The following is a 27,855-nucleotide window of genomic DNA, read 5'->3' as shown; positions in this document are numbered from 1 at the left end:
TCAAATACAAGCTGGGAGAGCTTGGACCAGCTACTGTAACTCTTTGAGCTTTCATTTTCTCCCTTGTAAAATGTAAACAAGTTTTCCCAACAAAGAGGACTGTTTCCGTGACATCATGAAAGGGGGAGGGGAGAAGGAAGAAAAGGAGGAAGGAAGGGAGGGAGGGAGGGACGACGTGAAAACAAAAACAAAAATAGCCCGAAGAGAACTATTCTGAAAATGTAGCCCAGGATTTGGCATACAGAAAGCATCCAATAAATGACTTAAACAATTTTAATACGAGTGCAGTAGAATGTCCTACCTGCACTGCTCACCTCAAGTAAGTTCTTTCATATGCGTACTTCCACGTGACTCGCAGAGGAAGACTTCAAACATGTCCAGCACCCTCCTTCCCTGCCAATCCCTACGGTTCTATCACATATAACTATTATTCTGACTTCCATTACCATAGATGAATCCTGTTCCTGAACTTCACGTAGATGAATTGTACAGTAGTACATGGTCTTTTTGAATCTGGCTTCTTTCACTCAGTATAAGGCTTGTATCACTCCTCTTTACTGCTGTATGGTATTCCATGACATGAACACACAACAATTAAATTCCCTATGCCACCACTGCACATCTGGGTTACTTCCACTTTGGGGCTCTGAAGAATAAGCACTCCCGCATGTCTCCTAATGCAGCAGTCCCCAGTCTTTTTGGCATCAGGGACTGGTTTCATGGAAGACAATTTTTCTTTGATGGGTTGCGGGTCTGTGTGGTTTCAGATGAAAGTATTCCACCTCAAATCATCATGCATTATAAGGAGCATGCAACCTAGACCCCTCACATGTGCAAGTTCACAATAGGGTTGACCCTCCTATGAGAATCTAATGCTGTCACTGATCTGACGGGAGACAGAGCGCAAGTGGTGATGCTTGCTCACCTCATGTTGATTTGATGTTAGACAAAGCTCAGGTGGTGATGCTCACTCATCTCCTGCTGATCTGATGGGAGACGAGCACAGGGAGGGGGTGATGCTCGCTCACCTCGTGCTGATTTGATGTTAGACGGAGCTCAGGTGGTGATGCTCACTCATCTCTTGCTGATCTGATAGGAGACGGAGCTCAGGTGGTGATGCTCGCTCACCTCGTGCTGATCTGATAGGAGACGGAGCTCAGGTGGTGATGCTCGCTCACCTCGTGCTGATTTGATGTTAGACGGAGCTCAGGTGGTGATGCTCGCTCATCTCTTGCTGATCTGATAGGAGACAGAGCTCAGGTGGTGATGCTTACTTACCTCCTGCTGTGCTGCCCAGTACAGATCTGTGGCTGGGGAGATGGGGACTCTTGTTCTAATAAACAAGTATATTCATTTCTCTTGGGGTATATACTAGGGTGGAGCTGCTGGTTCATAGGACAGGTATATGTTTAATGTTAGCAGACACTCCCAACTAAAAAGCTTTACAAAGCAATTCTTCCTATTTACATCCCACCATTGTGTATTAAAGTTCAGGCTGTTCCACATCCTTGCCATCATTGAGTACCGTTGAGGCTTTTATTAGCCATTCTGGTGGGGCCTAGTGGTTACTTGTTGTGGATTAAATCTGCACTTCCCTGATGACTAATGATGCTGAACTCATTCCATATGCTTACTGACCATCTGCATTTCTTCTCTTGTGGAATGGCAAGAAAGTCTTTTGTCCATTTTTAAAACTGAATTGGTTCTTTTCCTGTTATTCTGTAAAAGTCCTTATCCTTTGTCAGATGTATGTAATGCAAACATAATTTCAAAGTCTTTTCTCTTACAGTTACTGCTTTTTAGGTAGACTTTATGTGCCTTAAGAAACCTCTGCCCAATCCAAGATAATAACCAAAGTCTCCTGTGATTCTTCTAGAAACTCTTTTACCATTCACACTGAGGTCTATAATTCTTCTTGAATCAACATTTCTGAATGGTGTGAGTTAGGAGTCCCAGGTCATTTTTCTCCATTATGGACATTAAACTGGTCCAGCACCATTTATGGGAAAGCTATCCTTTTCTCAGTGAACTTCAGTGAGGCTTTTGTTGGGTGTGTGTGAATCTGTTTCTGGACTCTACTCTGTTTGGTGATATTATTATTTGAGTTTCACCACTGATCCACAGTGCAATCACAGATGAAAATTTACCTTTCTACAGGAATGAACAGCTACACAGGATATTTGTACAAAAATACTTGACTGTTGAGAAACTGTTTCTGAGCACTTTATAAGCATGACAACATTTTACACTCACTATAACCCTGTCGGGGTAGGTCCCATTTTACAGACAAAGCTAAAACACAGAGATTGGGTGCAATGCTCGGAAATTAAGGAGTGGCAGAACTTGGGTGTGGGTCTGCCTGGCCAAAGGGCTGATGCCCTTGCCACTGTGCCATTTTTCCTCAGCATAGAATTACTGGGAAAACTACTGTTCAGTGATTATTCCTATAAACTTACATTTCTGTATGGAAGTAAATTCTATTTTCTTACAAATTAGGTGTTTCAATTTAAAAAAGAAATGAAGAGGAAAAAAAAAAAAAACCCCAGAGTGACCCAGTCTGGATTCTCATTCTAACCCTGTCCCCGCCCCCTCCCCCCAAAAAAAAAAAAATAAAAAAAAAAAAAAAAACAAAAAAACCCACATCAAGGACAACAGATCAAAACACAGATCAAAAAAGAATGAAAGAAAAACACTTCAAATAAAGTTCAGCTGTTTCTATTTGGAAACAACAACAACAAAAAAATCCCACAATAAACTGACAAATAAGAAATTGTCTCTGTGGTAGCAGAGCTGGAATTTTCCGATGGCATTGGCTACTGTGTCATTACTGTGGGTGACCCAAAAGTGAGCTGGGTGAGTGAACAGCTGGGCACTAGCTGGGCTCATGTCCCTGAGGCAGCAGCAGCCAGGGCGGCCCTTCAGGGTTAAGCTTCCCCTTGGAGCTGGTGCCTTCTCCCTGGATTTGGAAATCCCCAGTAGTCTCTAAAAGCTACCTCCAAGAAATGGAAAAGGAACCCTTCTAGCCCCATTCCCTACCTTGGGGCAGTTTTGGTTCCAGTCTGCTCGGATAGGCCAGCCTGGATTTCCTAACTCCCAGGGTGGCCGACAAAGAGGAATCTTCTACACAGTCCTGACTGCAGATGTCCCGTGGGGCACGGGTGGACTTCTATCCAAAGGCATCCCAGGCCTCACCCTTATTCCAAGGAGGACGTTATTCAGAGTGCTCAGAGAAGAGGGATACTGTTATTAGTGGATATTCGACATCAACACTGATTCCTAGTTTTAGCATGCCCGAAATACCTTATCACTTTTTAACACAAAATACTAAAAGTACAATGAAAGCTTGGTGTTAATTACTAGAAAAAATGGGTTAAACCAAATTTTAAATAATATGACTGACAAACCAAGAATACTTAATTTACCAGAGTCAAAGAACCCATAGGAGAAATTTCTCCTGGGCTTAGAACCACCTTCTCCCAGCCAAATAAATAAATAAATAAATAACTACACATGCGCACGCGCGCGCACGCGCACACACACACACGCACATATTTCACCAAGCTGCTGTTTGCTCATTTATTTGTTCTTTCCTTTTCCCATTCTGGTATCTAAGAAATGTTTTTTGGTTACCTACTACATGCAAGACAATGGTATATTCATACCGAGGAAAAACAGAGAAAAACTGATCCCTGTCCTTAAAAATTACCTAATCCAGCAGGTAATCCAGACATAAATGCACACATATTTAACAATAACCTGTGACGAGCTGAAGGAACAGAGCAAGTTTTGGCAGGGACTGGCGGGAGCCCCTGTGTGGGCTGGGACATGAGAGAAGAGACACAGGATGTTGGGTGTGAAGCACAAGGATGACCAAGCCCGGGAGGAGCACAGGCGGAGATGCGCTCGGACGGCTGCCTTCACGCGGGAACTTAGAATTGTCGGTGTGCCTGGGGAATGCTGAGGAAGGGGAGAATGACAGTGGATACAGATGAAGGGGATCTTTCAGAATGTGACAGACTAGGCCTAGTTTGAGGATGATGGGCAGTCCAGGAGGCTCTGTGAACAGGGGCGAGCTTATGCAAGGCGGGGTGGGAAATGGGAGAGTCAGAGAGGATCATTCCTCTGATTTTGGTTTTAAAAGATCATTTAAACAGCATGTAACTGTACTTAATACTCTGTAGGCAACTGTAATGCAATGATAAGCATTTGTGGATCTAAACATAGAAAAGGTACAGTAAAAATACACTATTACAGCCTTATGAGACCAAGGTTGAATACGGGTCTGTATTGACCAAAACATGACTATGTGGCATCTGACTGTATGTACTTTATACAAGAAACACATCAGACGGAAAGCTTGAGAATAAAAGAACTGATAAAATTATCCCATGTAAATACCAATCCAAAGCAAGCCAGGACAGCTATATTAATATGAGGCAGAAAATAACTTTTAGAGATAAGGAGAGTCACTTCATAATGATAACAGGACTATTTCTCAGGACCCAGTGTACACCTTTCCCTAAAAACCTTGCCTCAAAACATATAAAGGGAAAATTTATATAATGAAAAGAAAATTAGATGAATCCACAATCACAGGCTATTTTAAAACATCTCTCTCTAACTGATAAATCAAAGTAGACAAAAATATAAGTAAAAACGTAAAAGTTTTAAACACCACCATTTACAAACTTGACCTAATGTATGTATATAAATTACTATACCCCAGTACTGGAAAACAGACATGCTTTTCACGCTCACATAGAACATTTGCAAAAACGACCATATTACCAGGTCATAAATCAAGTCTCAACACATTTCATAAAACAGAGGCTACCAAGTAGGTGCTATTTGATCACAATGCATTTATACTAGAAATCAAGCTCCAAAAGATAACTAAACAATTCTGAATTGTTTAGAAATGGATTTCTAATAATCCACAGGTCAAAAAAGTTGTTATACTAAAAATTGAAAAGCATATTGAAATGAATGGTAACAAAATAATACATGCCAAAATCCACGCAATGGAGCTCAGGAAGTATACAGAGTAAAACTGCAAATTAATAACCCTAAACAAGTGGACAGATGCAACACGTTCATGGGTTGGAAACTCAGTACTGTACGTCAACTCTCATCAAATTCATTTTAGTCAATGCAATGTCAGTGAATAACTCAGTATGTGAGAGTTTTAAATTGTTTTTGTTAGTGGTGTATGAGGTATTTGTATGTGTACAGGTATATATATGTATGTGCGTGTGCGCATGACCAAATGTGAATTTAATAAGCTGATTCTAAAACTTTTATGGAAAAATTAAAATGGCCAAAAATAGTCCTAACCTGTTAAAAAAGAAGAGGCAAACTGGAAGAGCTGACTTATCCTTTATCAAGGCATGCTGGAAAGCTACAGTAATTAAGACCATCATATTGGTGCAGAGATAGACAAAAAAGATGAATGGAAAAGAAAGCAGAGTCCACAAAAAGACCCAAACTTATACGAATATTTCTGATAAAGGGGGCACTATAGTGAACAATGTTCTTTTCAGTAACTAGGGCCAGGACAATTACCTGAAATGTGGAGAAAATAGAAATAGACCCTAACACATTCCATACACAAAAGCTGACTCTAAATGAATAACAGACTTTTATATAAAAGGTAAAACTATAAAGCATTCAAAAGATAACATATTATCTGCAGATGTCCCGTGGGGACATCATAACCTCAGGGTAAAGAAGTACTTCTTAAAACAAGATACATGTGCAAAAAACCCTAACCATAAAGGAAAAGTGATAAGTTTGAATAATTGTTAAGAACTTCAGTTATTCAAAAGAAACTATGAAGAAAATGAGAAGATAATCACAGAACAGGAAAGAGAAAATATTAGCAACACATACAGCTGACAAAGAACTTCAATCTAGAATATATAAAGATGTGTTAACAAACAAATAGTAAAGAAAAATATCCCAATGGGCAAAAGGTTTGACCAAGCACACTGTAATGTGTACACACACACACACACACACACACACACACACACACCCTCAAATAGCAAACACTTTAGAAGATGCTAAGTCTCATCCCCAGCCTGGGCAACAGGGAACAGGATGTGCAGTCCTAACTCCAGTGGAAGCATTAGGTAGGGAGGGGAGGAGGTGGTGTACAGAAGCTCAATGCTCATATCAAATATAAACAGGTCACACCGAAACTTGATATATCGAGAAAAAGCAGCAAAGCATATTATTTAGATATACAAAAGTAGCTACCAGAAGAAGAGAGTGAATCAAAAAGTGTAGAAAGTGGAACTAAAGACATTGTTCCCTTACGGAATACCTTTTGATATTTAAAAACCCCCATATAGATGTATTATTTTCATGAATTAAAAAAAAAAAAAAAAAGAAAAGAAAAAAGCACAAGACGGGGAAAAGAGTGAATGGGAAGTGAGGAATAAAGTCAGAATCGCTGGATAATTCTCTGAGAATAGTCTGGAAGGAGCATCAATGTGGATTTACCTATGGAATCAGGTAAATTTTGTAATCTGTATCATGTCCTCATTTGCTTTAGGACTATGAAAGCCAGGTTTTAATTTAGATCTCACATCTAAAAACAGAATCTCTAGGCTGTAATGCTTTTTCATTTCTCACCATTCAACTATCATTCTCCCTTTGTGCTGATATTTCACTATGTGTCTCATATCTTATTACATTTTATATGCCTTTAGAATCTGGTAGGCTTAATAAATAAAACTCCAAAGAATTACTGAACACACATTAACACTAAAGATGTTCGTGGTATTTTATCTTTTCTTAATGATTCAGAGGAGATTCCGTGATCTTGCAATGTTTCACTGATTATCATTCTAAAAGCCAGTTATCTAGCTAACGATACAGATATCCATATACATTTTTAAATGTGTAAGTCTGAATCATTTCTCCACTACATGAATATGTTTATGTGGTTCTCTGCATGCGCTCTGTCTCCTCCCAGTGACTTGTAAGAAGCCAGCGTGGAGAAATGGCTAAGGGCCAGGCACTTACATGTTTATCTGGTTCTGACCTCTGGACAGGCTAGAGACTCAGTTTTATTTCGTCATCTACAACATAGGGATGACAAGAATAGTATCTGCTTCATGGTGTTGTCAGGGTTCGATACGGCAATGGGTGTAAACACACAAGAGGGACTGAACCAAAGTTTCCTGGAGGAAGAAGTGAATGAATGAATGGCCATCTGGCAAGGAGGACCCCAGTGTGGAAGGTGCTGTGAGCACCTGTGGGCCTAAGACGTGCTCGTGGACAACAGTCTTTTTATTTTTTGGTCTTAAGGTCAATTCAGGGAATTCACTCAAAGTAAACTGTGAGTGAATTTCTTTTTTCATAATAAATCATCCTTTTCGTTGGGAAATGCAACATCTGCAGTTGTACCTGGACATTCTTGTACTGCTTTACTGTGACTAGAAGCTTTCTTCTTTTTTCTTTCCTTTTTTGGGGGCTAAAAAAATGTCAACACTCTTTAATGAACACAGCCTACAGGGACTCACCACAACGCCAGTCACTGAACCAACTTGCTTTACCCTGAAGAGGAGTTTTCTGAGGCTGTGTATTTGTCTTTTCCTGACCGAAATTACAAGCTACTATGCTCTTTAAAATAAGATTGTTTTCTATCGCTAATCAGACAAATGACAGTATCACAGCACAAACAATAAGACTGCTCAGTCTACTTACTTTGAAACACATGATTTTCATCAGTTCCTTTTCTCTTCTTGGCAGAAGCCATAGTGCAGAGAGTCTGATTTTTAAAATGACCCCCTCCTCAGTCAGTGCTAGGCTGGGCCCCTCACTGCCTCCCGCAGGCTACACTCCTAAAGTCCGTATAGTAGCCTTATTCCGCCCTGCCCTGCCCCACCCCCAGGTAATGAGCACAGGACCATGCAGTGACCAGGACGAGGGACACAGCTGAGTTCGGCTCTCACCAAGGAAGTTCGTGAAATTAAACAGTAGGTTTTATCTCAAATCTAAACAAGCTGTATCTGGTCCCTGGTTACTCACCACTGTACTAGGTTAGCTTTGTATAGTACAATTACTTGAAGTGGTAGGAAAAAAGCAGGGTCCCTGCAGAACACCCTCCAGCAAGGGTGGCCACCTCAAGCTAGGGGTAAGAGCCAAAGCTCCCAGCTTCTGCAGCAGAGGGCTGCAGAACGACCCCTCTGAAGATGAGAATTCAGCACCACTGAAGTACTCCTCCCTCTTGCTAGGGAGCCAGAGTGCTCCTCATGTTTCTATGTTGCCAAACCCTTGTTAAAATAGTTCTTCCGAAGGACTGAATACTCAGAATCTCTACAGCAAAACAATACACAATTGTTCACGTTTGCTCTGAAGACCACACACACGGGAAAGGTGACGTGTCGCACAGGCCTTGCATGGGCTGCCCCTGCCCCAGGTTTTTAAGTGCTTTTCAGCCACAAGCCCATTTGAAATGTCTTACTCACCTTGAAGAAATTAGCTTACCATAGTACAAAGGTTACAGAAGTGATATTCTAGCACCGTAACTCTGAGAAAATGATCTAGTTCTCAGGACAAGTAAACAAGCAAGGCAGCCAGCTACATATTGAAAGAACACAAGGAAAGACATTTGTTTTGCCAAGGCCCTGGCTGTACTAGTGCATGGTCATTCGCATGCAAGGATACAGGGGTTACTGTCACTGACGCTGCAGTTGTCCAGGATCAACGGGATACCGTCCAGCTCATTGACCTAGAAAGAAAGAAGACGAGTTATACACTGAAAAGAGCATGGCTATAGTCAGAGATTATAGATGACTTGTTGCTCTTTCTGTGTTTTCTCACTCAATGTTATAACATTGTTTGCACAAGTACCTGAAATACCTATAGTAACCCAGAACTATTTAAAACAGACATGTAAACAAAAAGTAATACTTCATTTTCTTTTCACTGGAATTTAAAAAAAAAAAATTGGGGGCAATTGGGTAGCCGCATAAAAAAGAATGCAAGTAGATCACTTCCTAACCTTGTTCACCAGGATAAACTCCAGATGGATCTGAGATCTAAACTTAAAGAATGAAAAAATCGGCACTAGAAAAAACATGGGTGCATTCCTTTTCTAAGCTGGTAACAGGAAAAGCTTTCCTAACTATGATTCAATCTAGAAGCAACAGGGAAAAGGTTTTAAAATTTGACTTTTTTTTTTTTGAGACAGACTCTCACTCTCATTGCCCAGGCTGAATGCAGTGGCACAATCTCACCTCACTGCAACCTCCGCCTCCCAGATTCAAGTGATTCCCCTGCCTCAGCCTCCCAAGTAGCTGGGATTACAGGTACCTGCTACCATGTCCGGCTGATTTTTTGTATTTTTAGTAGAGACGGCATTTCACTATGTTGGTCAGGCTAGTCTCGAACTCCTGACCTCAGGCGATCCACCCGCCTCTGCTTCCCAAAGTGCTGGGATTACAGGCGTGAGCCACCATGCTCGGCCTTTTTTTTTTTTTTTTTTAAGGCAAATGAAAACTGGGAAAACTATTTGTAAGGTATCACAGATTTGGAAGGTATTTGCAAAGGATTAATATTTTAATAAACAAAGAACTTGTAAAAACTTAAATGACACCAACAATACAATAGAAAAACAGATGAGACACATGAAATAGAAATGGCAGCAAAAAGAACACAAATAAACTACAAGGACACCAGCAAACATTCAAGCTGCCCGTAAGGGGGAACAAATTATAATTACACACGTTTCTTACCTGCCAGACTAACAAGTAACCAAGTCTGACAAGAAATGCTGTTGGTGAGGCCACAAACAGGCACTCTCCTACGCTGCTGGAGGGAATGATCAATGGAACAGCTCCCGTGCAAGGGGACTGGGTGTAAGCAGCAAAATGACATGTGACCCAGTAACCACACTGCTACAATTACACTTCAAAAACACACTACCACATAAAATAGTGTGTGACACAAGGTTATTCATTACAGCACAGTTTGTCATTTTATTTTTTGTAAAGATGAGTTCTCACTATGTTGCCCAGGCTGGTCTCAAACTCCCAGCCTCAAGTGATCCTCCTGCCTTGGTCTCCCAAAGCACTGGGATTACCAGCATGAGTAACCACCACACCTGGCCCAGTTCATTTTTTAATAACAGTTTTACTGAGACATAATCACAAACCATAAAATTCACACCTTTAAAGTGTGCAATTTGGTGGTTTTCAGTCTATTCACAGAGTTATATAATCATTAGAAAGACCAAATTTTCAAACGTTTTCTCACCCCTAAAAGAAACTCCAAACCCACTGGCAGTCACTCCTTATTTTTCCCTACTCCCAGTCCTTGGCAACTATCCATCTACTTCCTGTCGCTCTGGATCTGCCTATTCTGGACATTTCCTATACACAGAGTCCTAGAATCTGAATGCTACGCAGCCTTTTGAACCTGGCTTCTTTCACGCAAGGTTCCTCCCTGTTGCAGCCTGTCAGTGCTTCATTCCTTTTCATGGCTGGGTAATGTGAACAGGGCATTGTAGGGATATGCCACACTGTATTTTTCCGTTCACCCAGTAATGGACGTTTGTGTTGTTTCCACCTTTAGGTTTTCACGATAATGCTGCTATGAATGCGCATGTACATGTTTTCGAGTGGATGTAAGTATTCATTTTTCTTGGGTATATACCTAGGGGTCAAACTTCTAGATCATATGACAATTATAAACATTTGAGGAACAGCCAGACTGTTTTCACAGTGTTTGCAGAATTTTACATTTTCACCCAGCCACTTATGAGGGTTCCAGCAACTCCACAATCTCATAAACACTTGCTATTGTCTCTTTTTTCTTAGGCATTCCAGTGTAAGTGAAGTGGTGTGTCGCTGTGGTTTTGATGCACATTTCTGATGGCTAATGATATTGGGTGCAGCACAACTTATTACGAAACAACTCAAGTCTCCACCGACAGGGGCTGCTGAAATGAACGATGGTACGAACACAGCAGACTGCTACAGGGCTGTGAATATGAGTGGAGAAGATTGCTGATGGACTGCTGTGGGAGGATCGCCAGGATGTAACCACAGTATAACATGTTAACAGACTTATATGAGAATCTTATGTGTAATAAAGGGTATTTTAAAATACTCTGAACAAGAAAACAATGAAGGGTTAAACCAAAAACAAACAATGGTTACCCACAGGGTAAAGAGAAGAATGGGGTGGAGGAAACACGAATGGAGACTCTAGGACTGTGCCTTGTATAAATTTTGACTGGAATCTGCTGTGTTTTATGTAATTTTTAAAAATTAAAGTTATAAAAACTGAAAACACACAAATTAATGAAATATAAAACAATGTTATTTTTCAGAATTCAACAGTATTTTGATGTTACATCCCTAGTGAGATATACATAAGCTAAGATGGTACAGAAGCACACAGATGCCTGAAACTGCATTCGGTCCTCTGAACATTAACTATTCCAAACTCCAGGTCCCAGTGAAAGAAAACAGATCTCCAGTTGATTCTAATGCACAGACTTACTAGGAATCTATTTATGATCCTTACTTTTACAAAGGACAGGAAGAAGAGAATAAATTAGTTCGTAATCCTCAAATTTCTATGATCTTTTTCCAGGCACTGAAGGTGTGATGGGAAATGAAGTACTATTTAGTAGATATCTGGTATATACTGACATATACTGATATACCTGCCATATGCCTGGCAATCTGAAATGCTAGAGTAAATATTATTGGCTCCCTTTTACAGATAAATAAGTGAGGCTCAGAAGTCCCCCTCCCTGTGGTCACTTACCTAATAAGGGCTACTCAAGGTGAGGTCTGGAGACCACTGTCAGTTTGTATGAACAGACACTGAGGGGAGGAGCTGAGAAACTGACAATATTACAGCCATGTGATGTCGGCTGAGTCTTAAGATAAAATTTGGGCTTGAATTCTTATGTCTTTTTTTAGATTTATTTTTCAAGTAGTTCATTTTATACTATACTCTACACAAATATAGGTTTGGGATGGTTTGAGGAAGAGAGAACTGGATCTGCACGACAGATAGGTTAAGAAGCACTGGGATGGACGGTTAGCCCACTATACAGCGTGGGTCTTGGAGGGGGATCATGTGTTTGAGAAGCACAGAGGAGAATTTTATGGCCAAGCCAGTCATGATCCCACCTGAGATTGTATCCAAAGCTTCCCACGGAAGTCCTCACACCCCCACTTCTCCTCTGATAACCTGCCCCACATCTACCAGCAGGATGGGGTATGCACAGTGAAGTCTGCAAGTGGGAAAGGAAAGATGCCAAATGCCTTTGCCGTGTGCCGATACTGAGGTGAAGATAAGGAGAGATCCAGAAAAGAAGTAAGAGCCCTGTGAGTGGCACTGAGAGGAAAGGATCCAGCTGATCCTCACCAGCTCTCCACAAATGTGTGATCCAAACCCTTCTGCAACATGAGTGCATCTCCACGCCAGACTGAGGTTGGTTTTCACGCTCATGGTTTGTTCTACTAGAAGAACATATAGCATGGGGCTCACAGAGAAGGCCTCCCTAAAGAAGTGACATTTAGTTTAAGTTGAGAAGAATGAATAGGAATTAAATAAGACAAAGGGGACTGTGGGAGTGTTCTGGGCAGGGGGAGGAGCATTCGCAAAAGCTGGAAGATGAGATGAAAGATGCAGTTCATGGAACTGGGAGGCAGTGTAGCATACGGATTAAGAGTAACCACTGTGGAGCCAGGATGCTGGGGTCAAAGCCTGGCTACGAGCCCTGCTGGTCTTGGCCAAGTCATGGAACCCTAAGACTTGGTTCCCTCCTCTGCAAAATGAGGATGACAGCGCCTACTTCAAATAGTGATTGTGAATGTGTTTAGCACTTAGTAAGTGCTCAGTAAAGAGCACTGGGAGTGATGGCAGTAGTTGGCAACATTCGCAGTGTTAAATGCAAATTGTTCATTTAGGAGCAAGGAGTTGTGCAGTACCTCCTAAATACGTGACGAAATTGAATAATAACTTCAACAGAGCTGAATTTATACTTCCTCTCTGCATTAGGCAAAATTTCAAATTTATTTTCAAAACCAGTTTTTTTTGATAAGTGAGAAATAAAAGTATTCAGAACTTATTATTCAATGTATAGAAAAATCTCAATTTCTACAAAAAAGAAAGTAGAACTCTGAGATATGCTAAATGGGTAAGATGTTCTTTGAAACAAATGAAATCACACACTAAAAACTGAAATTTAAGCAGGCAAGAAAGGTGAACTGAAGAGTTCTTTAAAACCATGGTTACGCTGGAGCTGTGGGTGAACTGAGGGTATGCGTTCCCGGATAAATATTTGTAATTCATACAGCTGCATTAGGAAAGGATACAAGGGAACATCTATAGAAATTCATTAAATGTTTACAACATAAATGACCTATTCCAGATGAGGATGATAGTGGCATTATGACAAATACACAATTATATACTTAAGAATGAACACAGGTTAAGGTCACTGGGAACAGCAGACACCAATGCAACACCTTCAGGAAGGGTGACTGACAATACAATTCTGTTACTACAAAGCCCAAGTTTACTGCTGTAACTACAAGTGTCAAGGTCATGTTAGGGGCAGGAGAGAAACAATTAAGTTTTCTTCTGTCAGCACTTCATTAAACAAGAAAGTTGTTTGTTTCTTTACTAACGTGTTGGGAGTTGATTGCAGACCTATAATTAATGAGTCACAAGTTACAGTTCACATTGAGGAGCCAAGCTCAGTCAACACTTTCATGTGGTGGTGCATCTCCAGGAGACAGTAAGCCTGGCTTAAACAAGTTCACATTTAGCCTCTGGAAATGAAGTCTAAACAGATGACAACAAATAGATGTGCTAACTGCCCCTTCCCACATTGGCCAATAATGCCAGAGTAGGCACTCTGCAATGGGCACAGGCCCAACTCTAACAACTAAATTCCTTTGGGAAAACATTAGGTTGATAGAAAACGGAGCTTCAATGATTCCGGTCGCTCTCACATTGAGTGGTAAATACAAAAAGAAGGTAAGAGTACAATACGAAGGTGGACCCAAATCTCCTGCACTGACTCCAGCCTAAATGGTGTTTGGTAAAAACGTATTTATGACATAGCTCCATAAAACAGACTCAAACACCACAACCAGAGTCCTCATGCTGAAGGGACAAATGACCAGGCAGGGTGTGACAATGCTCCAGCAAGGTTTCCACTGAGGCGTGATGCCATCCTGGGCAAGCCCAGGGCTAACTCTGAAAGCTGGAAGCCCAGCTTAACACATACGATTCTTTCTTGTATGAATAAAGCCAGTTTTACTTCCTTCCAATCTGTATGCATCTGAATTTTCTTGGCTTAGTGGGCTGCTTCGGACCCTCGGCATGTTGTTAACTGGAGTGGTGAGAGCAGAAATTCTTGCCTTGTTCCTGATGTCAGACACAAAGCAATCATCATTAAGTATGAAATTAGCTGTTGAATTTTTTTCATAGATGGCTTTTTCAGATGAGGAAGTTCATTTACGCTGTTAGTTTGTGGCAAATTTTAGTATGAATGAGTGTAAATTTTGTGCCAAATGCTTTTCCTCTATCGAGATAATCCTATTGTTTCCTCGCTCTTATTCTGTTAATAAGGGAGAATTGAAGTGTCTGCTTTTTTAACATTAAACCAACAGTGCATGGCTGAGATAAACTATCATAGTTCATGATACATTATCATTTTCTGTATTACAGGATCCACTTTGCTGATATTCTGAGAAATGTCTTTATGTTCCTGATCACGAGAGACACTGCTCTGTAGTTATTTTGTGTGGTTGTTTTTGGTTTTTTTCCCCTTTTAAGGTTTTTGTCCGGATTTGGGAACAGAGTAATGGTGGCTTCATAAAATAAGTTGAGAAGTGTTCTCTCCTCTGTTTTCTGAAAGAGAAAGATTGGGTATATGCTTTTTTTCTTAAATGCTTGAAGAATTCACTGCTAAAATTATGTGTGCCTGGAGACTTTGTTGTAGAAATATTTTAAACTACAAATTTAATTTTTAAAAATATATGCTATATGCATATTCTATTTATCCTTGACTCAGTTTTGATTTTGTTTCTTGCAAGAAAACTGTTCATATCAATTAATTTGTCAAAAATTTTTGGCATCAAGTTGTTTATACTAATCACTTATTATCTTTTTAATGTCTGTAATATCTATAATGATGCCTCCTCTACACTGCTGATACAGGTCATTTATATTTTCTCTCATTTTCTTATCTTTGTTCTTTTAAACTGACAGGCAAGAAAGTCAGTGAATTAGAATAACAACACTGCAGAGAAGATTAACCAAAACCAAAAGCTGGTTATTTGTAAACATTAATAGAATGGAAAAATTCCAGGAAGACTGGGGAAGGAAAAAAGAGACTTTTTCCCCCCCAGAAAAAACAGAATAAAAGGGGAGAAACAGGTTTAGACAACTTAATAAAATATTAAAATATTAACAATTTTATGAAAAAATGTGAAAATCTAGATGAAATATTTCTGAAAAAAGTGGAAAATGTTAAAATTGACAGAAAAAAAATCAAAGGCTTGAATAGAGCTGTCCTTTTTGAGGTGGCCAGCCAGGCTACTCCCCACTGTCCTGGTGAGGCAGGAGGTGGGGCTCAGACACCTGACCAATTGAGGACTAACTAAAACAGGTAGATCAGGGGCGGAAGCCATTTTCCATAAGACATACCGACCAATATGTCATGTTAGTTTACCACTGCCATGTCAACACCCAGAAGTTACCAGCCCTTTCCAAAGCAACAACCTGATGACCTGAAATTTCTAGGAAAGTTACCACCCTTTTCCTAGAAATGTCTGCATAAACTGCCCTTTAATTTGCACATAGTTAAAAGCAGGTATAAATATGAGTGCAGACCTGCGTCTGAGCTGCTATTCTGGGCACAGTGCCTACAGGGCAACCCTGCTCTGCAAGGGGCAGCACCTCTGCTGCTGCTATACGCTGCTGCTTCAAAAAAAGTTGCTGTTTAACGCCACCAACTCACCTAGGCAATTTATTTCCCGGGCAAAGCCAAGAAACTTCCCAGGCTAAGCCCCAATTTTGGGGTCTGCCTGTCCTGTATCACTGGGGAAAGGCAGGAATTGGGAGTGACCAGACCTCCTCAGTAGCAGGCAAGAGGGCATCAGCATGAAGCTACATGTTTGCTGACCTCTCTTGAGATGTTGTGGCACTTGCGTCCTTGGCAAAGGCTGGTGGACTAGGCTGCAACTTCTAAAGCAACAGCTGCCTACAATGAAGGTGCAGGCTCCAGAATTCTAGCCTTTTGTCACAGAATGATTGAAGAGCCTGAGAGAATTCCTCGTTAAAGAGAATCGCGAATTCAGAATAGCAGAAGGAGCAGTGAGGGATTTATTAAATGGCATAAGACCTCAAGATGTGGATTCCGCTACCGTTGTTACCCCTACTCAAACGCAGGAGCTGTTTCAGTCGGCTGGTATTTGAACGATGGACAGAAGAAAAGCACAGAACAATTACTGCCAGGCTTCGTGAAGACAATTTTGAAATTACTACACTCTGGGTTGATGCTATCACTGATGGAAGACACGCTGAGGACAAATCCAGAACTGAGTAAGAGATGCTGAACACAGAGCTCTCTAGCTATACATTCTATGTCCTGAGGTTTTGATGGTACTTTATCTAATTTAATGGTTACGAAGATTTTTAAAAACAAGAAAAGTTTGTTGGACATCAACAGAGTTCAAGAAAATCATTTTTGAATTTTAAGACACATCAGGTTTTGTGGGAGAAGTGTAGACAAGCCTGGTGACCAAGGTCCTGAGAAGCAACTGCAGAGCACGCAAAAGGCCTGGCTGGGGTACTAGGAGAAAGCACTGGGTGGAACTAAAAAAGCTCTCGTCAGTAAACATGTACATCATTTGATTCACCTTATCTATGATCTTGATGTGGCTCCTTCTGCAGGTGTAACTGCCAGTGCAAGCTCAGAAGAATTGAACAAGTCAGTAAAAATGTTGAAGGTTTTTCACCAAAGCCAGTGACTTCTGTGGCTTAATTATTCCAAGTATAGAATGTCACAAAATTGGAATGGAGGTTGACGATTTCAAAAGAAGAGAAAAACCTTGTCTTATTTGTAGTTAAAAATAAAAAAGACTGAATGAAAGCATACTTCAGAGCCACTGGAACCCTACCAAGGCTTTCTTAGGGACCGGAGGGAACTTGCCTCCAGGGACTTCTCACATAGGTGAATTACTGAAGAACCACGGAGAGCACCGCTCCCCAAAGGAAAGGCAGCTGTGCTCCCTTCCTCCATTTCCTGAAAAGTGTGCATTTCCTGAGGGAACGGAAACCGGGGCTCTATTACAACAACTACAGGAACAGTGGAGAAAAAGTGGTTACCAAGGAGAAGAACATAAACTTCTAAGTTACCCAAAGCTAGAAGGCTCACTACTAAAAACTGGAAACTTTTGGTAAGACTAGTTTATTTATTCCCCTCCCTCTTAGTGAGATGAAACTACAGCAGAATAAAAGCCAGCTTAGAGGACCTCTTCAGAAGAATAAAGGTCTTATTTTGTGAAATATATTTTAGGCACTAAACTTAAGTATACCTCTTCTTAATCTGATTTATATCACTGAATCTTTTCATTTTTTTATTATTATTATTTTTTGAGATGGAGTCTCACTCTGTCGCCCAGGCTGGAGTGTAGTGGCATGATCTTGGCTCACTGCGACTTCCGCCTCCAGGGTTCAAGCCATTTTCCTGCCTCAGCCTCCCAAGTAGCTGGGATTACAGGCGCCCACCACCATGCCCGGCTAATTTTTGTATTTTAGTAGAGACAGGGGTTTCACCATGTTGGCTGGGATGATCTCGATCTCCTGACCTCGTGATCCACCTGCCTCAGCCACCCAAAGTGCTGGGATTACAGGCCTGAGCCACCGCGCCCAGCCTGTATCACTGCATCTTCTAATTCTTTCAGAGTAATTCCCATGAGAAAGGTAAAGTTGACTTCTCCTACTTCAATCTATTTAGACTTTTTTTATAAAATTTTGTTTTTGTATAGCATAGTACTCAAATTGATTTTAAGAAAAGGTAACAGCCTTGAAGAAAAAATGTTTATTAACATTTGTAATGTTTATAAGTGTCAGTTCTTATTTGAATTCCAAAATAAAATGTGCCTGAGAAGATTTTTAAAAAATTAAAAGAACAATAATTTTTAAAGATACTAAAATGACCAAGACTCAATGACAAACACAAAGACGCAAAGAGCTCTCAAGTGAGTTCCACCCAATTTTCAAGAAACAGAACATCTACTTTATATACAAGTTGTTCCAAAACAACAGAAAAATAAGAAAAGATTTCCAACTCATTTTACAAGGCTAGTATGACTTTGTTCCAAAACCAGGAAAGACGGACCACTATCAAGAAATTAAAGGCCTTTCGAACTTATGAACACAGATCCCCTTCCCCTAAAAAATTCTAGAAATAATATTAGCATAAGTAAATTAAACATGCTACAATAATACATCATAATCAGGCGACTTTTCTCAAAAATGCAAGAATAGATTCAAGTGGATCAGAAAATCTACAATGAACCTCATCAATGTACTCACAATAGTACCAACCATCACAGGAAAAGCACCCGTCACGCTTAGCCCCTACCTTTGACTTTTTTAACTTTTAAAAGGCTATGTGTCAGGAGTCTACAACAAAGTCACAGCCAAAGAAAAGCTTACACAGATGCTAAGACCAGAAAGAAACACAAGGATACTGTCTCCCGGCACTGACAAAGAAAAATAAATTCAATATCATAATTTGAAAAGGTCTTTGTCTGGAACGTTCTATCTCTAGAAATCAAGGATGCTCAGAAAATCAAAGAGAAGCTAGACTGATATGAAAAGTATTTCAGCCTTACTATCAGCAGAGAAACAATGGCACAATAAAAACAACCTAAAGCATAAGGCTGATTTTAGCTGGAAAATAGTATTTTTTTTTTTTTTTTTTTTTTTCCGGGAGCAGAAGCACTTCAGGAGGCCAAAGAGGGAGGCTTACTCGAGACCAGGAGGTTTGACATCAGCCTGGGCAACAAAGAATTTTTTTAAAAAAATTAGCTGGGTGTGATAGTGCATGGCTGTAGTCCGAGCTCCTGGGTAGGCTGGGGCATGGAGATGGATCGAGCCCAAGAGTTCAGGAGCACAGGAAGCTATGTCTGTGCCACTGTACTGCAGATTGGGGACAGAGAGAGACCCTGTCTTGAAAAATAAACCATAAAACTAAATGACATGGGAAATAACATCTAGAAGGTCAGGATAAAAAGATATCAAGAGGAATGAAAAGGCACTGTGTTTAACACACTGAAAGTGAATTTTAGAAGAGTAGATGTGGCTCACGCCCATAATCCCAGCACTTTGGGAGGCTGAGGCAGGTGGATCACAAGGTCAGGAGTTCAAGACCAGCCTGGCCAATATGGTGAAACCCCGTCTCTACTAAAAATACAAAAATTACCCGGGCATGGTGGTGTGTGCCTGTAGTCCCAGCTACTCTGGAGGCTGAAGCAGAATTGCTTGAACTTAGGAGGCAGAGGTGGCAGTGAGCCAAGATTATGCCACTGCACTCCAGCTTAGGTAGCAGAGGGAGACTCCGTCTCAAAAAAATAAAATTTAAAAAGAAAAAAGAAAAGAGTAGATGTCTCAGTGGCTATTAGAACAGAAACTGTGACTGGGCCCCGCAAAACCTAGGAGAGAAGAAAGGCATGGTCTTGCGTCACTGGAATTACTGACAGCAAGATCCAAGAAATCAGTGAGGAGATTGCTCCCAAATGTCTAGCCACCAACTGTCAGAGACGAAGTGCAAGCTTGTGAAGCAGAAATGAAGACTCTCTCCATCTTTCCCTCATATCACGGACTTTCTGCCATGGTCTGTTAGTTGGCAACAAGTAAGAAGTGCTGGTTTCTGGGACATGCTTTTGCTTGGGGTAACTATTAGAAGACCAGGAATTGGCTTGTTTTCTAACTTTGGTGTGTGTAGGGGGTAGGAGGCAGTGTTTTGATAATCCTGTGTCCTGTTACCTTTTTTAATTTTAAGAAGTGAGGCACATCAGAGGTTTGGTATTGGGTGTTCCTGAAAGAACCACACACATTCCAGCAAGAGACAGTCCAGGCTACAGCTGTTAAGAAAAATCCTGACCCTGTACAGGCATTAAGAGCCCCTCTAACTGGGATTGTGCAGAATAAGAAATCAGGGAGAATATATTTTGAATTCCAATTTATTTGAACATACATGGGCAAGATAATTGGACTTTAATGCCTTTGGACTTTAATTTAAAATGAATCGTAATCTTTGGATTTTAATAGCTCTCTGGGAATTTGATAATGAGATAGAATTAATATTCAAATATGGAGTATCTCTTATGGGCATTTTATTATTACAATGAATTTAGGCCTTTCACTGGAGTATCTTATTATGGCATGAATTTTCCACCTTGAGGTCAAAGTGATTTTGTAGTTAATTAGATTCATGTGTTGTTCTGACCTACTTAAGAGTCTTCTGGGGGTAAAATCTCCACTCCTTACCAGTGGTCCAAGAGTGAAAAAAGGAGCGTGGTTGGCAAACAGCCTCATGAAGGTGGGAGCAGGCCGGCCCTGACAAACTGAGCTTCTCTCCCAAGAAAGGACACGCTCCTGCACCCCTAACAGCCAGAGCTAAAGCCCGACACATCAGTGCACCACCACCACAAAGTGGCTGGATGGGTTAGAAGGCTCTCCCTCTCTTCTTCATGTTGTGGAGAGAGCTGTATTAACATACTGTCCCCCAACTTTTCCAGGCCCTTCACTGGCCCCTTCCCAGGGCAGTCACAATTGAATCCCTCTTTGAGTCGAGTCGTATGGCATCCACAGTATACAGAGCAGCTGTTTACCTGTCTCTGCCATTAGACTCTGGGGCTTTCAATGACAAGAACCATGTTTCACTCATCCTTGCATTCCTTGTCTGGTCCCAAGATACTTAATGATTTCTGAGAAAATATATATGTATGTGAGAGGCAAAAGCTCACCTTCCACCCTTGCAGGGACCAAATATAACCAACAGATATATACGGAATGAAGCTTAGCCAGTGGGAGGCAGATGAGTAAATTAATAACTAAAAATGCATTTACAGATTATGGTAATTCCCATAAGAGAAATAATGAAGATGATCTACTGGAGAGTGGGAGAGTGGCCTGGGAGACTACTTTGATGGGTGGCCAGGTGAGCCTTTCAGATCATGACGATGAACTGATCCAGCTTTAAGAAGCACTGACACAGTGCAGTGACTCTCCATCCTTACTGTGAATCTACATCTCCTGTGGGGCTTTTAAAACTACCCATGTCTCAGCCCCACATCATGCCAACTTAATCTGTATCTTGGGGGTGATGGTCCTGGCACAAACATATAGTTTAAAAGTTCCTGGCTGGGCATGGTGGCTCATGTCTGTAATCCTAGTGCTTTGGGAGAACAAGGTGGGAGGATCAATGAGGTCACAAATTGGAGACCAGTCTGAACAACACGGCAAGACCTCATCTCCACAAAAAATAAAAAATTAGCTGGGTGTGGTGCATGCGCCTATGGTTCCAGCTACCCAGGAGGCTGAGGTGGGAGGATCGCCCAGGAGTTCAAAGTTCCAGGGAGCTTTGACTGTGCCACTGCACTGGGCAGCAGAAGGGGGACTCTGTCTTTACCTAACTAATGAACTAAAAGCTCCCTAGGTGATTCAGGTACACAGAAGGGTAGAATATAAAGTCTTGGAGATCCGGAAAAAAATTCAGATTTGCATGGAAAGGAGCAAGAGCAGCACCAAGAAGGACAGTGAGGAAGCTGCTGCAGACACTGAATGAAAGATGACGCAGGCCTGAAGGCTGTGACAGCAATGGGGACAGATGTGTCTTACATCCACCTGCATGTAAGACACATGGTAAAGGTAGATCAGACACTAACTGCTCTCTAGGACAGTGGTGATAAGAGTAAGAAACAGCTGGAAGATTCTAAGAGTCTGGTTGAGCTGTATGTGAGGCGGGATCATTTGCTGAAAGGGCAAAGAAAAGGTCTGGGGATGCAGGACTCAAGGGTACAGCTTGGGCATACTTGGCGGGAGGCACTTACACCTAAGTACACGTCAGCAGTTAAATACTTTCGGTATCTCAGACGTTTAGAATGGGAGCAGTTATGTCCCCTAGTGTAGAGCCCCAGGGACATGTCTGGGCTCAACAGGCATTCTGCTGTCATCTGCGCACAAATGGCCCTTAAATCCCGGGCACTGTAAATCTCCTAAAGGAGGGAGATGAAGACAGCAAAGGGCTCAGGAGAGAAATCCTGGTGCTCCTTGTATAACCTTGGCATCAGCACCAAGGATTACTCAACCAAAAGACTTGAGTAATCCAACACTAAATATTGTAGGCAAATGTAAACACTCATTCCTGATAGATTAATTTGTAAGTGATATGAATATTTCTGTTCCTGGAAAAAGATCATCAGTAACTGAAATTGCACAAGATTTTCTTTAAAAGTTTCAGAGATCATCAGATTATTTACCCACTGATTATTTTTCAGGGTAACTTCTTTTAGAAACTATTTCCAAACTGTGTGCTTTTAAATATGCAAATTTCCTACTATGTTCTGTTAAGATTATATAGGAATAACAGACAGACATATATACCTCATTAAACTGAATTTAATTATTTTGATTCCAACTGACTATTCTGTCCAAAGTTGGGATATGGGAAGAACCACAAAAGTACTGATGAGAAAGTTCAACTCAAGACGAATGGACAGCATTCCCATTCAGTAAGTTTACTGAGCGCCCAAGGTCAAAAGAAGCAAATGCCAGGCTTGGAAACTGGAGGCTGAAAGGTAGAAAGGAAACTTGCCAGGACACTCAGCATCTCCTGGCCTATCCTATCTCGCTAATGCCCTGAGGGTAAAGGGGCCAGGAGGCAGATCAAGATGCAGGGATAGACAGGAAAAGGTCTGAACTCCAGTTTTGGAGTCAATGAGAATTAGAGTCCATTTCAGCTAGAGAATTGTCCCCCTCAAATCTTACTGCAGCCCAGCAGACACTCTAGGGTCTGACCCTGTCCTTCAGTGAGGGGCCAAGCCTCAGCCCTGAGATGGGGACAGATCCTACCCGTAAACATTCTCTGCATTTTTCAATGCACATATATTAAATACGTATTCTTAATTTTTTTTAGAAATGAAGATCTTTACACTTCAGTATTTTAGATCTTTCCATACACTAAAAATTCTTTGAAAATGTGATTTTTTTAGGCTATCGTCTATTCAGTCACTACAATCTACCACAATTCACTGAACATTTCATGACATTTGCACCAAGACTAAATTTTCACCAACAATGTAATGAACATCTGTATATACAATTTTTTAAACCTCATCACTGACTATTTCCTTTGGAGAAATTCCTAAGAGAATTACTGGACAAAACCAAAACCAAACCGTCTTTGAATCTCTTTGAGACATACTGTTAAAATGTGTCCCAAGAGGGTCCTCCCAGTTCTTACCACCCCTAGAACTGTCCGTGCTTCCCTTTTTCTGACTGATACTGCAGGGGTTTTTTTAGTTGCTTTTTTGATAGGTAAAAAAATGTTCTTCAGGGCTTTCCTTTGCCCTAAAGTAAAGGAAGGCTGAGCATTCTTCCAGCTGCCTACATCTTATAAATTAATATTTTATGAGATAAAGGCAGTTAACAGTATAAGTTTTGCTGACCAGCTAAGATGTGCCCACAGCACTGCACTTGGCTGGGTACGAGACTTGAGTAAGGAAGAATCAACAATCCCTCTGACCAGGTGGCAACGCGCAGGCAGGATGGGTGATAAAATGTGGGCTGCACTGGCGCCCAGCTTCTCACACGAGGATTGCACCACTGCAAGGAGCATCAGCGGCCACACAGGAACACAGCGAGGCTGACAATGTCAGAGATGCATCCCGTAAACTAACCCTGCTCCCCACGACGCCTCCAGAAAAAAGAGGAGTCCAAAGAAGAGAAAGATACTGCAGTTCCACAGCAAAACTCAACAGGGTAAAATAGTAAGTAGCATTCCCCGAGCTCTTGTGACAAAATAAAGATGGAGCACAGAGGCTCTTAGAGTACCCAGAAGTATAAAACACAATGCGAGTGATAAATACATTCTGTGAGTTCAACTACCAAATTCCAGGAAAATTAACAACTATCTTTTCTTTAGCAAACATTTACATCCGCATTTAGTGCAATTTTCTCATACATTCTTCACCTAGCAGATACAATCTTTGTTTAAATAATGAACGAAATTAGCTGATTTTTAAGAAGCTAACTATATTTCTGATTACAGTCTAAAAAAATATTTGGTGAATGAATGTTGAATCACTGCATAGCTACAAAACTTGTCTGCTCTGTCCAAAACAACCAGAAACCTTAGGGCTAGATGTCAGAAAGGTATTTTCGACTGATTTGGAATGCAAAATATCTTCCCATGTTTGGACCGGGAGCATGTGGTTCAGAAGCTGCCAGGTGTACACCCCTCCTGCAGGACCATGCAGACCCTTTGCACGGCACCGTCTCTGACTCTCGGCCTTGCAGCTTCCTCAGACTTCCACAGAACAAGGCGCAATGGCCAGAAAGCATGGACAGGCACAGGAGCATTGAGTTAAGCCTGGCACTTCCACCTGCTCAGCCATGTGAACTTAGGTGAGTCATTCTGGCCTCATGAAAAACAGGCCAGAAAGCTCTACTGCAAACAGAAGGTGTCATTTTAGTAAACGGTAAGAAAACAAAGTCTTACACAATACCTGGCTTCTAGAAAGTGCTCAATAAAATGGGAGAATTTAATATCATCTTTTATTTGCCCTTCTACTTACAGCATTTTTGTTGCATTCTTTCTAAAGAACTTTAAACTAGCTGAATCGTAAGAAAAAAAGTATATGCACAGTGTTAGTTTTCCATTACTGTCATTTCTTCAAGATGGTTTAATTAGGCAAAATGTCAAAAGCTGGCCAGCGAAGTATTTAAAGAGCTAGATGAAAGATCCCCATTTTTAAGCAGAAGCAGGAGAAAATATAAATCAAGAAGTGAATGTGTCTCTAATGTACTTGAGTGCACACTACTTAAAACGCCGCTCCATTTAGTAGCCTCCCGAAAGTACCACAAGATATGACTTGAGAAAGCAACAATACCAGAAAGGGATGGGTAAACCACGGCAGCAGCAGAGAAAACAAAACCCTGAAAGTGGTTCTGGCACATCTGTGCTAACACGCACAGATACATTTAGAACAAAAATAACCCATACAGCAAGTTTTTAAAAATATGCATTTTGCCTCTGTTACTTGGGGTACAATCCCCACCCATAATGCATCATCTACAGTGTCACACTTCAGTGCCTGAACAAACAGAATTCTGTCCCGGACACATTCAGTCTTTAATTTTTAACCCATGGACAAAATCTCAATTGCCTGTTGTATTATGATGAGCTCCTTGCCATCAATAAATAATGCCTTGGAAACTGTTGATCAGTCTGCCCGTGGTGTTTAAAAAATAAAAAAATAAAAGGCTTGCTGGGAGCTCCAGTGTCCAGCCCACACTGGGAATCTGCCACACAGCAGCCGTCGGGATGACTATCTGGAATGTGAAAGAAGCCAGGATGTCCATTTGGGCCGTGCTCTAAGCTGTGTGTCCGCTGGGCACAGGGAACGAGCTGACAGGTGAGCCCATGGGAAGCCAACATCCTGTCGCCTCTCCCTGTTCACCATCCACACCTCCTGACAGCCTGGCCAGACCTCCACGGAGAGACATGTGAAAGCCCCACTGTTACCTGAGGCAGACTGTGCAATGTGATACTCGGGGTACAGATGATCACATAGGGGACTATGTCTTTTAAACCAAGATAATGTGTCTTAGAAACTGTTAGCTCTGCTTGAAATGGGAAATAGGCGAGGTAAAGGAAACACACACCAAGTATCCTAATATATCACAAATCTCTTACATGCAAATATTTTGCATCCCTAATGGTTTTTGCGAGGTAGAAAATAATGTTCCTATGTGACAGAGAAAGAAAATGAGATTTGTAAGGGTTAACTTGTTCACAGTCACAGAGCTTAGTGAGTGGCAAAGCCCAGATCTGCTTAATTTTAAAATGTATGTGTTTTTTTAAAAATTGTACCACACAAATTGTAGGTAAACATTTCTGGTTTCCAGAAAAGAAGGAATGGCTGAAATAATATTAAATGTGCTGGAAAACCTCAGTGTGCAACTGAGGATGTTCAGGATGAAGAAGGGGACAGGGAGGGCCAATGAGACAGACCTGGCCTGATATGGACAGGGGCCGGCCCGCAAAGCTGTCAGGGCCAAATGGCAGCCTTAGCAGACCTAGGAAGAGACCTCTAGTGCCAAATCCTCACCAGCCTTGACCTACGGAGAAGCCTGCACATTTCCTCAGTGCCCTCGGGAAGTGTGCCATCAGCGCAACACAAACATGATCACAGCATTTTCAGCTCCTTTCTCCAAGACCCATTTCTCTGTGTGCTAACACCTGGCACCTGGCACCTCTTTTAATCTTCTATTTATTCATCTGATAAACAAAAGAAAGCTACTTCATGACAGACCTTGTATTGGGGACTAAATCAGACACAGGTACTGCTCTCACCAATGTCAGGATGTGGGTGGGGAAAAGGGGGACAGAAGGCCCCACGGACAAGCGAAAAGCACCATTCACATCCAGCACTGGAGGAGAACACGAATACAGAGTACATGGGAATACAAAAGAGGACACCACCCCAACAGGCAGGTCCAATCAGGAGCGGCCCTACAGGCCAAGCTTGCCAGTTTCAACTTTGTCCTGAAAGCAACAGAAAGATTTTACAGAGACTTGTGTTTCAGAGAAGAACACAGAGTTGTACCCCATTCAAGGATTCACCTTTTGCAATTTTCATTTTAGACAATAGTCTAAAACTATTAAGTGGAAAATTCCTAAAATAAACAATTCCTGTTTTCTAAGTTGTGCACCACGCTGAGGAGCATGATAAACTCTCTCATCATCCCTCCCAGGACTTGAATCCTCCATCGGCCAGCACATCCACACTATCTATGCTCCCCAGCCATTCTGCCATGATATCATAGTGCTTGTGTTCAAGGAACCCTTCTTTTACTTAACGATGACCTCAAAGTACAAGGCTAGTGACGTTGCCAATTTGAATATGCCAAAGAGAAGCCATAACGTGCTTCCTTTAAGTGAAAAGGTCAAAGTTCTAGACTTAAGGAAAAAAAAAAAAAACTATGCTGAGGTTGCTAAGATCAATAGTATGAACAAATCTTCTATGAAATTGTAAGCAATCTATTGTTACAATTGTTCTAGTTTATCATTAGTGATTGTTGTTAATCTCTTACTGCGCCTAACTGATAAATTAAACTTTATCACAGGCACGTATGCCTAGGACAAAACCTCACATATGCAGGGTTTGGTAGTATCCTTGGTTTCAACATTTACTGGGAGTCTTGGAGCGCATCCCCCATGGATAAGAAGAGATGACTGTATGCATTTACTTTAACATTTAATTTATTAAAGTGCACAAATCTTAACTGTATCGCTTATACACATTTTATATATGTAGGCACGTGTAACCACCACTCATGTAATGATAGAGAACCTTCCAGCACCCAGAGACTCCCTTGTGTCCTCTCCCGGCTGATAACCCCTCACAACTAGTATTCTAACCTCTGTTACCCTAGATTACCCTGGCCACTTCTGGGATTTTGGATAAATGGAGTCACACAGTAGGCAATCTCTTGTGCCCAGCTACTGCACATCCAGAAGCTCCCTCTGTCACCACTGTGTATTATTCCACTGTATGAATACCATATGTA

At 41.2% G+C, this 27,855-nt stretch overlaps 1 protein-coding gene and 1 long non-coding RNA gene across 4 annotated transcripts in view; both read right to left on the bottom strand.

Annotated features, from left to right (window-relative positions):
• ATXN10 (ataxin 10) overlaps positions 1–27,855 on the bottom strand; it is a 165,246-nt gene that overhangs the window by 26,793 nt on the left and 110,598 nt on the right. For all 3 annotated transcript variants that reach the window (XM_032261463.1, XM_032261462.1, XM_032261461.1), the window contains one exon: positions 8,677–8,740. In XM_032261463.1, the coding sequence (XP_032117354.1) occupies positions 8,677–8,740 (64 nt within the window). The remainder of the gene's footprint in view (positions 1–8,676; positions 8,741–27,855) is intronic.
• LOC116538892 lies at positions 207–8,670 on the bottom strand. Its single transcript, XR_004263826.1, has 2 exons — positions 1,029–8,670; positions 207–925 (listed from the first exon to the last, which is right to left on the bottom strand). It is a non-coding gene; the product is annotated as an uncharacterized LOC116538892 (long non-coding RNA).

The sequence above is a fragment of the Sapajus apella genome, unplaced genomic scaffold, assembly GCF_009761245.1.
Source record: "Sapajus apella isolate SASKATOON/1434 unplaced genomic scaffold, GSC_monkey_1.0 scaffold123, whole genome shotgun sequence".
In the NCBI taxonomy this organism is placed as follows: domain Eukaryota; kingdom Metazoa; phylum Chordata; class Mammalia; order Primates; family Cebidae; genus Sapajus; species Sapajus apella.
The sequence above is the reverse complement of the archived record's forward strand: the minus strand, read 5'-3'. Positions and strand labels throughout refer to the sequence as shown.